General features: G+C 44.7%; 1 protein-coding gene across 2 annotated transcripts in view; it reads left to right on the forward strand.

The window, feature by feature from the left end:
- LOC144170250 (cytochrome P450 3A7-like) overlaps positions 1 to 13,941 on the forward strand; it is a 34,976-nt gene that overhangs the window by 12,101 nt on the left and 8,934 nt on the right. For both annotated transcript variants that reach the window (XM_077699921.1, XM_077699920.1), the window contains exons 3-9: positions 1,378 to 1,430; positions 4,459 to 4,555; positions 4,940 to 5,177; positions 8,231 to 8,361; positions 9,469 to 9,562; positions 11,975 to 12,038; positions 13,475 to 13,583. In XM_077699921.1, coding sequence (XP_077556047.1) covers positions 1,378 to 1,430; positions 4,459 to 4,555; positions 4,940 to 5,177; positions 8,231 to 8,361; positions 9,469 to 9,562; positions 11,975 to 12,038; positions 13,475 to 13,583 — 786 coding nt within the window. The remainder of the gene's footprint in view (positions 1 to 1,377; positions 1,431 to 4,458; positions 4,556 to 4,939; positions 5,178 to 8,230; positions 8,362 to 9,468; positions 9,563 to 11,974; positions 12,039 to 13,474; positions 13,584 to 13,941) is intronic.

The following is a 13,941-nucleotide window of genomic DNA, read 5'->3' on the forward strand; positions in this document are numbered from 1 at the left end:
CCACGGAGACGCACGATTTTTTACTAATTATGCCCATGGAACTAACGCTCTCACATTAGTAAACATGATGTAGTGTGAGGGATTCAGAAAAGAATAATGGGGCGAGATGGTACGTGCTATTATCGATTCAAAGGGAATTGCCCACAGCCATAATCGTAATCAGGTCAACTATGGGTGTAAAAGAATGTTCCGATGTATGGGTAACCCACGCATGGTTAGAACAGTTGTCTCGCACGACAGTGGCGTCGCCCGAACTGCGATTCAAAAATTGGCCGCGTATCTGCTCCTTTCGTTGCAAATGTCGACGAAAGAGGATAGTCGATTGGCGCCCCTCGCATATAAATGCCTCCATTTTCTTTCCCACTCACCTCTCATGCTGTTCTCCTCCAGTCTCGTTCCTCCGAAGATAACGCGCTAAAGGTTTGTTCAAGTCAATTTAAACTTACCGCGTTCCACTGCTCCAGGTCGAGGAGCCCCGATGCCAGCGCTGCCGTACGGCGATGCGCGTAAATCGAGGCACTCTACTACAACGTCTATAGAACCACCCCACTCCACGAGCGTTGCAAGCGAAACGTGGAACCTATCTAGCGGAACCTTTTGTTGCTGTTGCCGTTTTATTTTTGTAAATGCCGCCAGGTAGCGCGGGCAACACCAGGCAAAGGTCTTCTGCCGTTGATGTAGTATTTTATTTGCTATCGCAAAAACCAAGCATTCATGAACTTTTAATAAAGGAACACTGCAAATATTACTAATGTATTGGTTTTCTGCCTTATATTTGCGTAATGTCTCCTTCTTGTTACAATGTTGAGAAGTATGAACATTAACACCGGACTTAGGCGCTTAGATTTGGCTGTGGGTATAAAAGACTATTGCGCAGTTTCTGTTTCACTTTGGACGGGTGGCTAAATCGAGTCACAGACAGACAGACAGACAGACAAACAGACATACAGACAGACCCAAATTTCTGCGCTTTAGTAGCCCAAGAAAGACTATCCTCTTTAATAATTCGAGACATGTGCTCATTGCATGAGAGAAGTCTGACAACATCCTAAAGGGCCAAACACATCTGCGGATAGCGACGTGTTTCCTCGCGCGTTTTCTTGCGTTGGAAACCGATCCGACAGCGGACAGGAAAACGTGTGAAGGCTACAGGACCGCTTTTGGAAGAGGAAAAACGCGTGGGAAACGCGTCGCTCTCTGCCCATGTGTTTGGCCCTTAAGTTTCGTGCTCTAGCATGGCACAGCAAAAGAAAGGCCCTGCCCCACTGACTTTAAATTTATCCTTGATGAACGTCAATATTTTTTTATTTTAAGAAGTGTATTTGACTGACTTACAGGAATGGTTTCGTAGTCATCACGAACGTTTTCTGCTTACAGACACAGATTGAAAGCCTGGACAGATGGCTGGAAGAATATGGTGACGTTTTTGGGTGAGTTCGCTGAAACCGGTTTTAACCCCAAAAGAATGGGTAGTGGGTACTTTGCATTGAAGCAAGCACCCTTATTTGACGATTGTGGTAGAAGACATCTGCCCGAATGCATTCAAACAATTGAAGTTTATCGGTGGAACGAACCGAGTTTGTGGAACGAACGGAAACAAGAACAATCCGCTCCACAATATATAGGACAAGCGGATGGCTCTTCCTACGGTTTCTGTGAGATGACATTGATTCTTTCATGATTATCAAGATCATAACATGTTTAAAGCATTCTTGAAACACCATATCATCATCAGCAACAGCTTCATCAGTAACGGCTACCTTGCGGGACTATATAGCCCCGAGTTGTGAAATGTTGGGTCCCGCCGGCTAACACCAGTTGTTGATAGCGTGAATGCATTTAATTCAAGGTTTATTTATTTATTTATTTATTTATTTATTTAAAATACCTTACAGGCCCCTGTTCAGGGCATTGAGTAAGGGGGGTAACAAAGGAAAGAGTTGCAGATCATTCATCACAAAATCACGAGTTAAAAAAACATGAGAACAACTTATGACGACAAGGTTCGCAATACACGTGCAAATTCGAAAACGATAACAAGAAAAGGAAAAGTCAATATCATATCGCACACACGTAAACTGCGCACAAATATTGCAAGTATACTGAACGCTAACACGCTAGTAGGTAAACTGGAGAACAACCAAAGATACCCAAATATGCGCAGACGAAGTGCACCAATCAGTTTCTGCAGTATCGAGTATGCACAACGGAAAGAGACATTTCCAGCATGAAATGTTCGCACTCAGGCACAAAGTGAGACACTGGAAAAAAAAAAGAAAGAAAAATAGAAAGCCCAAGCTAAGACAGATTGTTTTGGCCTTCCAGCAGAAAAAAAAATTGTAAGATTAAAAAAGGGATACAGGACATGGCAGAAAAAAAAATGCGAAAACAGTGGTAAGACCTTATTGTAAAAAGAGAGTGAGCAGTAATTGGCGGAAAATATTGTTGTCTGACACTGATGCGATGTTGTCTGGAAGATCATTCCACAAACGTATGGCGCGAGGAAGAGCAGATGAGTTAATCAGTTGAGCCATATAACCGCGTGAAACTGAGGTGATTATGCAACCTACGTGAAGTAATGGAAGGAACATCAAGGTGAAGTGGGGTTGGTCTATTGCTGTATACGTATTTGTGAAAGAGGCAGAGAAGGGAAATGTCGCGGCGAGTGCTGAGCGGTTGAAGTGAAAGGTTGTGCTTAATTTGAGTTACGCTGCTGTGATGGTCATGATTGCGTAAAATGAAACGGGCCGCCCTATTCTGAATCACTTCTAGCATATTAATTAAGTAGTTGTGGTGAGGGGACCATATAGAAGCGGCAAATTCTAGCTGTGGGCGGACGAAGGTTTGATACGCTAGTTGACGGACGCTAGTTGGACAGCTATGTAAATTACGGCGAAGATATCCTAAAGATTTGGAAGCTTTTGCGCATATGGTGGCAATGTGGTGAGACCAGGAGAGATTGGGAATGAGATAGATTCCAAGGTACTTATAGGAAGATTCCTGTGACAGTGGGTGGTTATTGATAGTATAGCGATAGTTAGAAATGTTTAGCTTGCGCGTAAAGGAGATTAGTTTGCATTTTTTTCTTATTCAGAGACATTAGCCATTTTTTACACCAGTCATTAATTTGATGAAGGTCGTTTTGCAGTGCTAAGTGGTCGTCGGGGGAGGATATAGGACAATATATTATGCAATCGTCTGCGAAAATTCGCATGCAGGATGAAACGTTACTTGGCAGATCATTTATATAGATTAAGAACAATAGAGGGCTGAGAACGCACCCTTGTGGTACGCCAGAAGTTACGGGGGAAAGAGATGAGGGGGAATTGTTAATTACAGTAAACTGCTGTCGAAATAAAAGAAAGTTACGAAGCCAAGATAGCGTTAAAGAGTCCAATCGGAGGGCAGATAATTTAGAAATTAGACGGAAATGGGCTACACGATCGAAAGCTTTGGAAAAATCAAGAAAAATACAGTCGGTCTGAAGGTTATTGTTCATGTTGGAGTGCAGTTCTGTTAGTTCTAGCAGCTGCGTTTCGCAAGATAAACCTTTCCTAAATCCGTGTTGGTTGTGAAAGAAGAACTTATTAGATTCTAAGTGTCGGAAAACATGCGAAGCAATTATATGTTCAAGAATTTTGCAGCAGATACAAGTTAGAGAAATTGGACGGTAACTTTCGGGTGAATGCTTATTACCAGATTTAAAAACAGCCACTATTTTATCAATTTTCCAGTCGGAGGGGAGTTGACCTGTCGCTAAGGATTGCTTGAAAAGGTGATACAAAATGTTAACAGAAACAGAGGCGGTGTTCTTAAGAATTTTAGAATTTATATTGTCAATACCTGCTGAAGTGGAGAGCTTGAGGTTATTAACTAGATGTGAAATACCTTCGGCAGTGAAACAGTACGTTTCACAGCAGTGAAACAGTACAATTTGTGAAACAGTACGCGCCTGCCGCGATTCTATTCACTCTACACTCATAAACTTTAGCACGCCAGAAGCAGAGTGGGCTGGAACGATCCGGTTGATTTGAAACCCACTCGATCCCATTTGGATCGCGTCTGTGGATGCCATGACGTATATTGAACGAGGCGTTCCAGCCAGCTGCAGCCGCTTCTGAACCAACTAATAATTTGCGACTACGATGGCTTAACACGTACGTCACTGCAACACGGTGGTATGGTACATGCCTTTCCGGTGTAATGACGCGTTTTTAAGAACTCGTTATTAATTTATCTTATCGACCAAAACAAAGTGACCAAAAACAAGTGTATCCGCATTGACATAATATTGCATAATGAAATTAAGGATGCAGAGCAAATAAAATGAGTGGCACTTTTTGCCTCTCGGTGAGACCTCTGCAGGCCTCTATCCCATAGAAAGCATGCTACCGCAGCCGCTTTTCTTTGCGTTGGCATAGAAATAGCCAAATCTTATGCTATTCTTTTATTTTTCAGGTTTTTTCTGGGTGATGCGCCGGTCGTCGTTGTTAAGGACCTGGACATGATTAAGGAAATTTTCGTCAAGGACTTCGGAAACTTCAGTAGTCGGGGGGTGAGTGAAGCGGCTTAGAATCTCGCGTTTTTTTTCTCGAAACTCCCTGAGCCACCATCTTCGTTGAGTATTGAATTCTGTTCTGGTGATAGCTGAAGCGAAAGAGCCTCCCACCAGTTTTCGCGTCTTATAGGTTTTTGCAGAAAAGGTGTTGGCCCACGTAATTCTATACTTTCCGCCACTTAAATGAGCAAACAGGAGCGTGGCAGGTCCAGGACATAGCCCGATTTATATATGGACCCACTTAAAAGCGGGGCCGTATATAACAGAAAAAAAGCACGAGCGAAGATAACGAAAACGTTCATGAACATGTTGCAAAGCCCACCTATCGGTATCATAGACCTGTTAGCTCGCTATCTGGTTCTATGTAAAACTTTTCCGCAGGTCCTGCCGTCTTTGCTAGATGCGGAGAGCCAATTTATCAAAATCCTGGGCGAAAATGCTGACACAGGTGCTGAGGTGGACATCAAAGAACATTGCGAGCGATTCACGTTCGATGCGATTGCGAAGGCAGCCTTCGGCATCGACACTGGCGTTCAGCGAGACCCTCGGAACCCGATTTTCCAGACAGTGCTAAAGGTGCTTCCAAACATGATGGAGGGATTTGTGTACCAGATGGGACGTAAGTCACACATATTCCAAAGCTGCGGGAGTTGATCACCTTCTGATTGACTGCGAACCCTTCCATATCTTATTTGACAAAAAACAAACACACAATAGCATTGTATGCTTGTTTTTTGACACGTGAATGATCCATTGAAAAGGGGGGAACTAGCCTTGTCTTATACATTTGTAACCGTTCCATATCAACTCATCTTGAGGCAGTCTAAGAAAGACAGAAAAGTGTTTAAAAAATCGCTGTGTCTAAAGGTACGTCACACGTACCCGCAAATTTTTTTTAAAGATACGTCGGACGTACCCGCAATATTTCTTAAAGATACGTCGGACGTACCCGCAATATTTCTTAAAGATACTTCGCACATATCCGCGAAACGTTTTTAAAGTACGTCGGTTTCACTCGGACCTCTGAGCCACCTTAGCGAGCTTATCCGGGCGCTTTAATGTCAACTGTCACTAAAGTTCCGTCCAGAGGAAACACAACTGATGCGTAGTGACAGCAGTCTTTTTTTTTTTATTTTCACCCAACCGGCCAAACCGCTTCCGACCACTGACTGGCCAGAGTTACTGTTAGTTGTTAATCATTATTAACGATTGCAGATTATTGTACGTAACTTTAATGACGGCTGCGTTGTCCCTGGCTTCAGTGAACGGTACCGGTTCGGCCGTTTGAGTAAAAATAAATACTGACTGCTCTCACCGCGTGAATTGTAAAACAGGCGTGAAGTTTAAAACACTCCCGCAACGTCAAAAAAAAAAAAAAAAAAAACGAAAAACTACTACATCATGAGATCTGAACCCGCGAATACAACATTCGTAAGTACAACTTTACACAACAGCAAATGGCGTCTGATCAGCTGGTTGCGTCTGATCAGCTGGTTTCATGCATGCCGGTTTTGATAGCAAAAAAAAAAAAAACCTGTACGGAGCTTTATTAATTAAAGATACGTCAGACGTATCCGCAAGATTTCTTAAAGATACGTCGGACGTACAGTGCCCAGAGTGGCTCGAAAGCGGCGTTGCTCGAAACTAGCGTGGTTATCTCGAACCATCGACGGCAAAACGATCACGCGTTGGCTGTATAAGCCAAGAATCTAACGATGCCTAACCTGACGCAGATTTTTTTTTTTTTTTTTCATGTTCTCTAGTTGGACCTTATTTGAAGGGGCGGTTAGAGCCTTCGCTGAGGTCAGAGATCGAATGCGGACCACTACGGGTTACGGCAAGAGTGAAACAAAATCATGTGCGAAGCGAGTATTTCTTTCTTTTTTACCCCCCTCATATGTTTCCACATGGACGTGAAATCACGCGTCGCGCGAGCGTCGCGTCGTTCGGCGTCAACGCGCGGACCCGCAGGAGAGGGCGGGACCGGCGAACTCGCGCGCTAGTCGCTGCGTCGGCGGGCGTTGCTGGACACGTATGCCACCCTGTTGAAGTCGTTTATGAGCAGTTATTGTCGCTTCTTGAACTGCAATTATCAAGACTTCAGATTTAGCAAAAAAAAAAAAAAAATCACTTGGCGTCTTCATTTATTGCTAAGTATGTTGGCGGGGAAATATTGAAATGCTGCGAAATGTATCTCGAGCCATCATGGTCAAATCAGAACAAAATAAAATAGAATAATTAACGAAGACGCACCTCACACAACTGCTTTACTTGCTACTTGATATAACCTTCATGTTGCGTACCGACTGCACACGTAAAACAAATTTCAGCGCTGCCTTGATACTGAGGTTACCGTCGAACGTCCTTTGTTGGTTGAAAGGCAAGGTACTCTGGCACCCTGTCTGTACCCTGTAAAAAAAAAAAAAAACTGACCAAACCCTCGCCACAAAAAAAAAAAAAAAAACCTGGGCTTTAAGGCCGGCTCTCAACCACTCGACTACGCGAGGAGACGAGGAGCCTTGAAGAATTTGGTGTACAAACGGAGGCTGCCCACGAATAGTGTCGGGTGTGCTTTCTTTTGGTCGTATTTGAGAGACTTGAGCAGTGGTAACGCTTGTTTCTTGCACACCGATCTTGGAGCCGAGGACAATAATGCTAGTGCTACAAGCGATGTAACCACAGCTCCCTTATTTGAGTAAAAAAAAAAAGCAATCACACATTCCCGGTCTCCCTTGCGCAAGCCACGGCAGCTACGAATGGAATGAAATGCGCCGCTAGAATTCTGGTGTTGATAACGCTTGCTCGTCACGCACCGATCTCACAGACAAGCCACATTATGCTCATACTGGATACGATGTAACCAGAGCTCCCTCATTTAACTCACACAAAGCTATCGCAGATCCCCCATCTCCCCGATGAAAGCCGAACAAGCCACAAATGGATGAGCGCTTGCGAACAGAAATAGCTTGCAATTTGTCTCAAGGCAACCGATTACCGCTAGTTAAAAAGAAATTGATTGTTTTCCGATGAAAGAAACGACCCCGAACCACGCGAAGACGGACGCTGCCGCCCGCTTTCCGATGCTCTCTCGCGCTGCTGCTTGCGGGTACATCCGACGTATCTTTAAGAAATTTTGCGGGTACGTCCGACGTATCTTTAAGAAATACTGCGGGTACGTCGGACGTACCTTTAGACACAGCGTTAAAAAATACACAGCAAAAAAAAAAAAAAAGAAAGACAGACGGATTTCGGTATGCATTTGCGGGATGGGAATATAGTCCACTCCAAACATTAGCATAGTTTTGCCATCAGCCTACCGTCGATATCACACTGCACAGTACTGTTGGTAAGTGGCTGCTGTTCTGGCGTGCACGTCTAATCTCGCGGTTTGTACCAGTGTCTATCCATAGAAAGCGCTGAAAGTACCCTGTGCTCGTAACTCGCGTATTCATTCTCATAATTGTTTATTCTGTGCCAAGGATTCGTATCCTCAGTTAGTCCAAGCAGCTCTGCTGCATGAAGGGATATTTGCTTCTGCACACACAGCCTGTCTTTCGCCGAAGGTACCAAATCACCTGGATTCGCGTTTACACAGTCGGCAAATGCCGCCCTGATAGACAGTTGGCCGATAAGGCAGACGCCCCAACGCGAAGTATCGTTCCTTTCTTTCAGAGAGCCTGTTTCACTGGTCTTGGCTCCTTAAGGTGCCCATCAAGGTGACGAACCTCTTCATCTCAAATCCTTTCGCTGAGATGATCAAAAAAGCAAAAGGCGTCATCGAGTACCGCCGGCGGAATCCGCAGGTAAGGGGATTCAATGAATCTGTGTTAAGTAGTAAGCTTGAGAAATGTTTCATTTAAATCGCCACAAGAGTGTATCACAGGAATATTCTCGTACAACCACAACTTTTACGCCCCCAAAGAAAACAAGAAAAGGACAAGCCTTTAACTGCGACCTAATTCTTGACTGTACGCAGTTCTATTCCTTGAACTGTCCGTATTTTTCGCGCTTTTGTAGAAGATGACAAAATGAGATACACGCAGCTTTTTATTGCGTTTTTTTATCCCCGGAAACATTGAGAAGGGTGCGGCCCTCCGCCTTTTGTGTCTTTGGATTGGAGATATTGACGAGTCACTAGGGATCGTCTATGGTGTGCCGGGAGCCGAACTCTGCCATGCGAGCGCGAACTTACGTTTCTACCGGCGACAACCACAGATTTCTCTGTGTATCAATAGGGCAATGTGACGTGTGATCCTCGGCGGATGCTCGAAAAATGAGAGTACCGTGACATCATACCGCTGGGCTCAATGGAAAACAAAGTTCAAGTTCAATCCTGAAGTCAATACGGCCAACTACGCAAGAGCTGACTTGTTTCCTTATTTTTTCTCCATCGCAAGTATTATCATGTTTTCCCCTGAAAAAATACGGTGACGACGATGTCGTCAATTATAGTTTAACGCACCTTTTGCTCAAGCACGTCATATAACTTAAGCTGCCGAGCCTGGCTAATTGTACTCACCAAACAGTGCACTAAATATAAGTGTTCAGGAAATGTTCTTGGTGTTGGTGACATCGTTTAGGTGGGTGACAAGCTGTTTCCCTCACTGAATATGCAAGACGAAGTTTGCTTGTCAAGGCCTGAAGAGTTGAAGGAGACTTGTGAGATACTACCAAATAATGAATATAATTGCAGGTGCGGAATTTGGCTAATGCCCGAGCGATAGCGCTGCAGCTCCTTGTTAGAACAATTAACGACTTTTATGGTTATAACTCATACTAACAGGCTTACAACCAATTCCTACCCTTTTCACCGCGTACCGTGGTAAGTTTCCCGAGTACAAGTGTAAGGATCACTGAAGACGAGCCAAGAGTTGCTTTTTGTTTTTGAAAAAGGACACTTTAATTTTCAGGTGAGTTTACCCGACATGGCCCAAATCCTTCTAGACGATGCGCTCGACCGCAGAGACGCCGCAGCCAAGGCTAGCTCGAAGACGATAAGTCGAGGTACTCTATTCTCTTTTTTTTTACGGTTAAGCGGCCCGTAAAGGCCTTCTTTACAGAAAATATCACAAGGTGTATTTCACGAAAACAGAAGCTTCTGCCATGGCTCACCACATTGCGGTGACTGAAAGAAGCCGTCTATGGAGCAACTTACAAAATACTCGCTGCTTTTTGCACACTATTGACCCAGAATTAAAGTCGAGACTCCCGAGACAGCTTACTCGTAACCTGGAAACGTTGTACCATCGGGCTGAACTTTGCATACGCAAATAGCTACCTATTTCGCCTTGGAGCGACGCCAAATCCGCACTGTGACAATTGTGCCTGTGTCGAAACAATTGAACACATTTTATTAGAATGTGTGGCCTACATGGAACCGAGATCCCACTTCCTTGAAAACATTGAACGTCTAGAACAGGGATCAATTGCTCTCAGAATTATTTTAGGACCATGGATTCGTCCCTCGAAGCAGCGCCAAGCATTACGGAGTTTGTTCTCTTGTTTGGATGAAATTGGCCTAATTTCAAAATTGCAAATGATGGGGTCCAAGCTCAGAACAAAAATATGCATGTAAGTCTGTTACTGCGCCAAGTCCACGACAGTTTTTTTTCTTTCCTGCCCAGCTCTTTCTTGGGCCTTTTCTTCCCCATCCCCAACCCACAGCAGAGAAGCATGTAGACGACTGTAAATGCCGGCAAAACTCTCTGCTTTTCGAATAAAGAGCCTTCTCTCTCTGTCTACTTGAGGCTCCGGCATGCAAATAAAATAATAGTGAACGTCACTTCCCCGAAACAACCAAAAAGAGCTTACTAAACGGAGGGAAACAGTTGTACAGTTGTTTACTTGCAGGTAATCGAGTCTACGCCGTCGTATCAAATTGAACAACCACTAAATGAGCAACTACGTCCCCCACTGTGTTAGCACCGCGTGAAGACAAAAACTAGTAAACAGTAGCAATAATGTACGAGTGAAGCCAAAGCTCGGCTGATCATATCTTTTGGAGCCAAAAAACATTTTCTTTGTTCGAAGGTTCAAGTACAGGGCAACCAGCTGTGTAGGCCGGGTGGTGTACGAACGTGCGAACCAGAAATATAGTCTTCCACTCGAAAGAGAAAATGTATTTTCCGGAAAGTATTCAATTTCCTCGTAACGTTATGGTTGCGCTCAAGTAAGCGTCATTGTTCCTATTTTGTGGATCGTCATTGCACATTTGAGAATTTCCCTAAACCTATTTGCTGAAGTAAAAAAATACCAGATAAAAATTGTGGCTCCTTCCCACGTAGGGCACGGAAACTGATCGGCGAGGCTGTATTGTGATGCAGTTTCTGTGGAGATGCGTTTGCGCGCATTGTCCGCTCGCTTAGCCTCACTTCGGCTGTGGGACAAACTATAGTGAAGCATGCAATGCTGCTTTACGGCACTGCACTGGCGCGAGGCAATGACCTTAGGTGACGCCACTCGATACCACTTGGCATGTTAATTAATGCTGTGACATCACTTCAGTTTACGGCGGCACACCTGTTCTCAAAGATTTACACATCAGCTATCCGGCCTGGGCCGTTGCAGACACTTTTCGAACCAGTGACCACAAAGCATCCGTGAGGTGGCCTCATCATCCTCGCAACTCCGCAGCACCGCGTGGCCGACATGACCACGTCAGTTACGCTCGCGTAAATCGGAATGTGTAGGTTAACTCATCATTTCATCCAGAAAACATTGCTTACTTAACTAAGTTCGCTTTTGTAATAAAGCGTACTCGCGCGGGACAAAGCGTTTGATACGAAAAAAGGGTCGGGTAAAGCACTGATCAGGATTAGTCACAAGTCAGGGCTTTATCTGAGCCTTTTGCACCGAAGCTGTATAAGTTTAATCCCCAACTTCTATCGCCTTAGTGCCTTCATATTTTTAAATGTCCTAAATTTAAGATGTAAAAACGCCTTCCCAGCAACGCTTTTATGTTTAGAGGCCAAGCCGACTTTAAGGCAATCAGTGTGAGCCTGGTCTTTGTAAGCTGGCTTCCCACACTGCGTGTTGCTCAGTGAAGCATGGCCATCTACGGAGCGAGTCTGGTGACAGGAAATTTCAACGAGTTCGTTTCACGGCCCGATGCGACCTGACTGCTGTTCTCCGTGGTCGAGCGGTTTGAGTTGGCGGGTTTAGAGGCTTACGACTCGGACGGGGTAACGGACAGACCCATGTATGTCCGCTATAATAAAAATCTAGTCCTTCCAAGTTTCATTCAGTATGATCAATCGGAAATTACCAACAAAAGTGTTTTGTTTCGTGCACCCCTTGCGCTGCGCCCAGCTTTGCTGGTCAACCCTTCTTCACAGAGTGGACATTTTGTATCCATCTGACGTAGCTCAAAGCCGAAGTAGCCTTCTTAAAAAAAGAACTTTTCTCTTCTTTTTTTAGCCCCGTTGCCGGCAGTCACAATGCAGAAGATGGCCACAAACTCTATGTTTGTTTTCCTGGGAGGGTAAGCTTGCACCGCAATACTTTACATTGACTCGGCATTTAATTAATGAGCATTGCGTATTATGCCGCGTCTGCCACGCTTACACTGCCTTCTAGTTAGAACGCTCGGCTTAAGCCTAGACTAAAGTGGGCCCGAACCAACCAATTTGCTGGAAATTTTTTGGTGCCCTTGAATAAATAATTGTACATGCAAACATTGTCCGAGCCTTGTTGTTGGCAGTATAGGGAGCAAATGAAATCATGTCTACGTGGACGCCAAATTTGTTTTGAAGCAGCTAATCAGGCTGTCTTCGCAAAATATGACATCAGACTCGAGAAAGCAGCTGTGCCCATCCATTTATTCACGATTTGAAGACACGGAGATGCGTCTATGTGTACGTGTCATAAGCAAAGAAACAGTCACTGCAAAAACGAGCTTCTCACATGCTTCAGGGACAGTACCACTACGTCCTCATCGTCACGCATGTTTCCCATAGCGAATATTTCAGTGGAAAATCAAATGACACAACGTCACCGAGCCCATCTATCCCATCATCCAATACGGTAACGCAGAAGCTTTAAAATAAGACCAATAACAATGAAATTACGAAATGAATAGCAAGGGCGTCGGAGGTAACGCTCCCCCTGTCAAGCCTGTAAGTAAACGCTGACCGCTCTCCTATTAGCGCTACGTGACCAAGATTTCAGCGCAGCAACCAGAAGCTTATCAGGATTGGTTCCTAATCCATACGGTTACCGCGTTCGCATGCATTCTCGTTTACAGAACCATTACAATTTGAAATCGTTGCCAGGCGCGTGCACGCCTCCTTCAGAGGCACCGCTAAATCAAGCGGACATGAGCTCATTCCTCACGTGTGATCGCGGAACGGCAGTGTGCCACCCTTCTCGACGTCGAATAAATACAGGTATCCACTGAACCCGTCGGAATCACCATCGCTGAGCATGGCGAGTCAACGCCTCATGTCGAGCGTTGAACACATGTAAGTAGGTCCACTGATGTACTGGAGTGGAGGTCAGTGGCAGGTAGTGAACGTGCCGGTGTATGACAACGCAATGGTGACGTGCCTTCCTCCCAACGTCGACAACGATATTGCCATTTAAGTCCTGCTCACGATACAGATGCTATAAGACGGGAAACAGGTGCCCGCATACCTGGCGTAACTGTGAAGAAAGGGGGTTGCACGTGAATAGCACACTGTCGCTACGGCAACATAACTGTGGATAGCGCAATGGTGAGAGGAGACATGAAGCCGTTAACCGGGTGTGACGATTTGTCACTTGTGTTTGGCGACTTCTGTACCGATTTGGGATGATTATCACAAAGCGTAGCATCAACGTTGCGCTAAAATGACAGTTTTGTCGCCATGCCAGCTCGGAGGCTGCGTATGTTCTCCTTACCGGATCAAGTAATCATCTGCAATTTTTTACCAAACGCAGGTATGACCCCGCACAATCGGTCTTGACCTATTGGTTTTACCTAATGGGCAAGTACCCTGACGTCCAAGAGAGAATGCGCCAGGAAGCTCTGGAAGCTTTTGAAATGGAGGTAAGGTCACAAGGGCAGATTCGTTTAGTAGTTAGAAAAACGGAGTTTTATTCACACCTTCTTGCCGCCCATGAGTCCAGTAACTCACCCGCACAGCAGAAAAAAGAAAATAAGTAAAATAATTTTCTTCTCTACATCGCGCGTAATTGATGCTTCCAATCGAAACGTCTTGACAGATATGAACAGCACCACGATTTGTTCTTTGAACAAAACACATCATTTTGACCGAAGTGAAATTATGTACAGATTTCTCGTTTGTACACCGGGTGAAGCAATGGTGCATTACAGCACCAGCATCCCTAGTTTATCTTACTTGAAACAAATAACTGGAGGTGAAAGGTCGAATTAAGTGGATGCA

The sequence above is a fragment of the Haemaphysalis longicornis genome, unplaced genomic scaffold (genome assembly GCF_048455015.1).
Source record: "Haemaphysalis longicornis isolate Haplotype H1 unplaced genomic scaffold, Haemaphysalis longicornis Haplotype H1 scaffold_2, whole genome shotgun sequence".
Lineage (NCBI taxonomy): Eukaryota > Metazoa > Arthropoda > Arachnida > Ixodida > Ixodidae > Haemaphysalis > Haemaphysalis longicornis.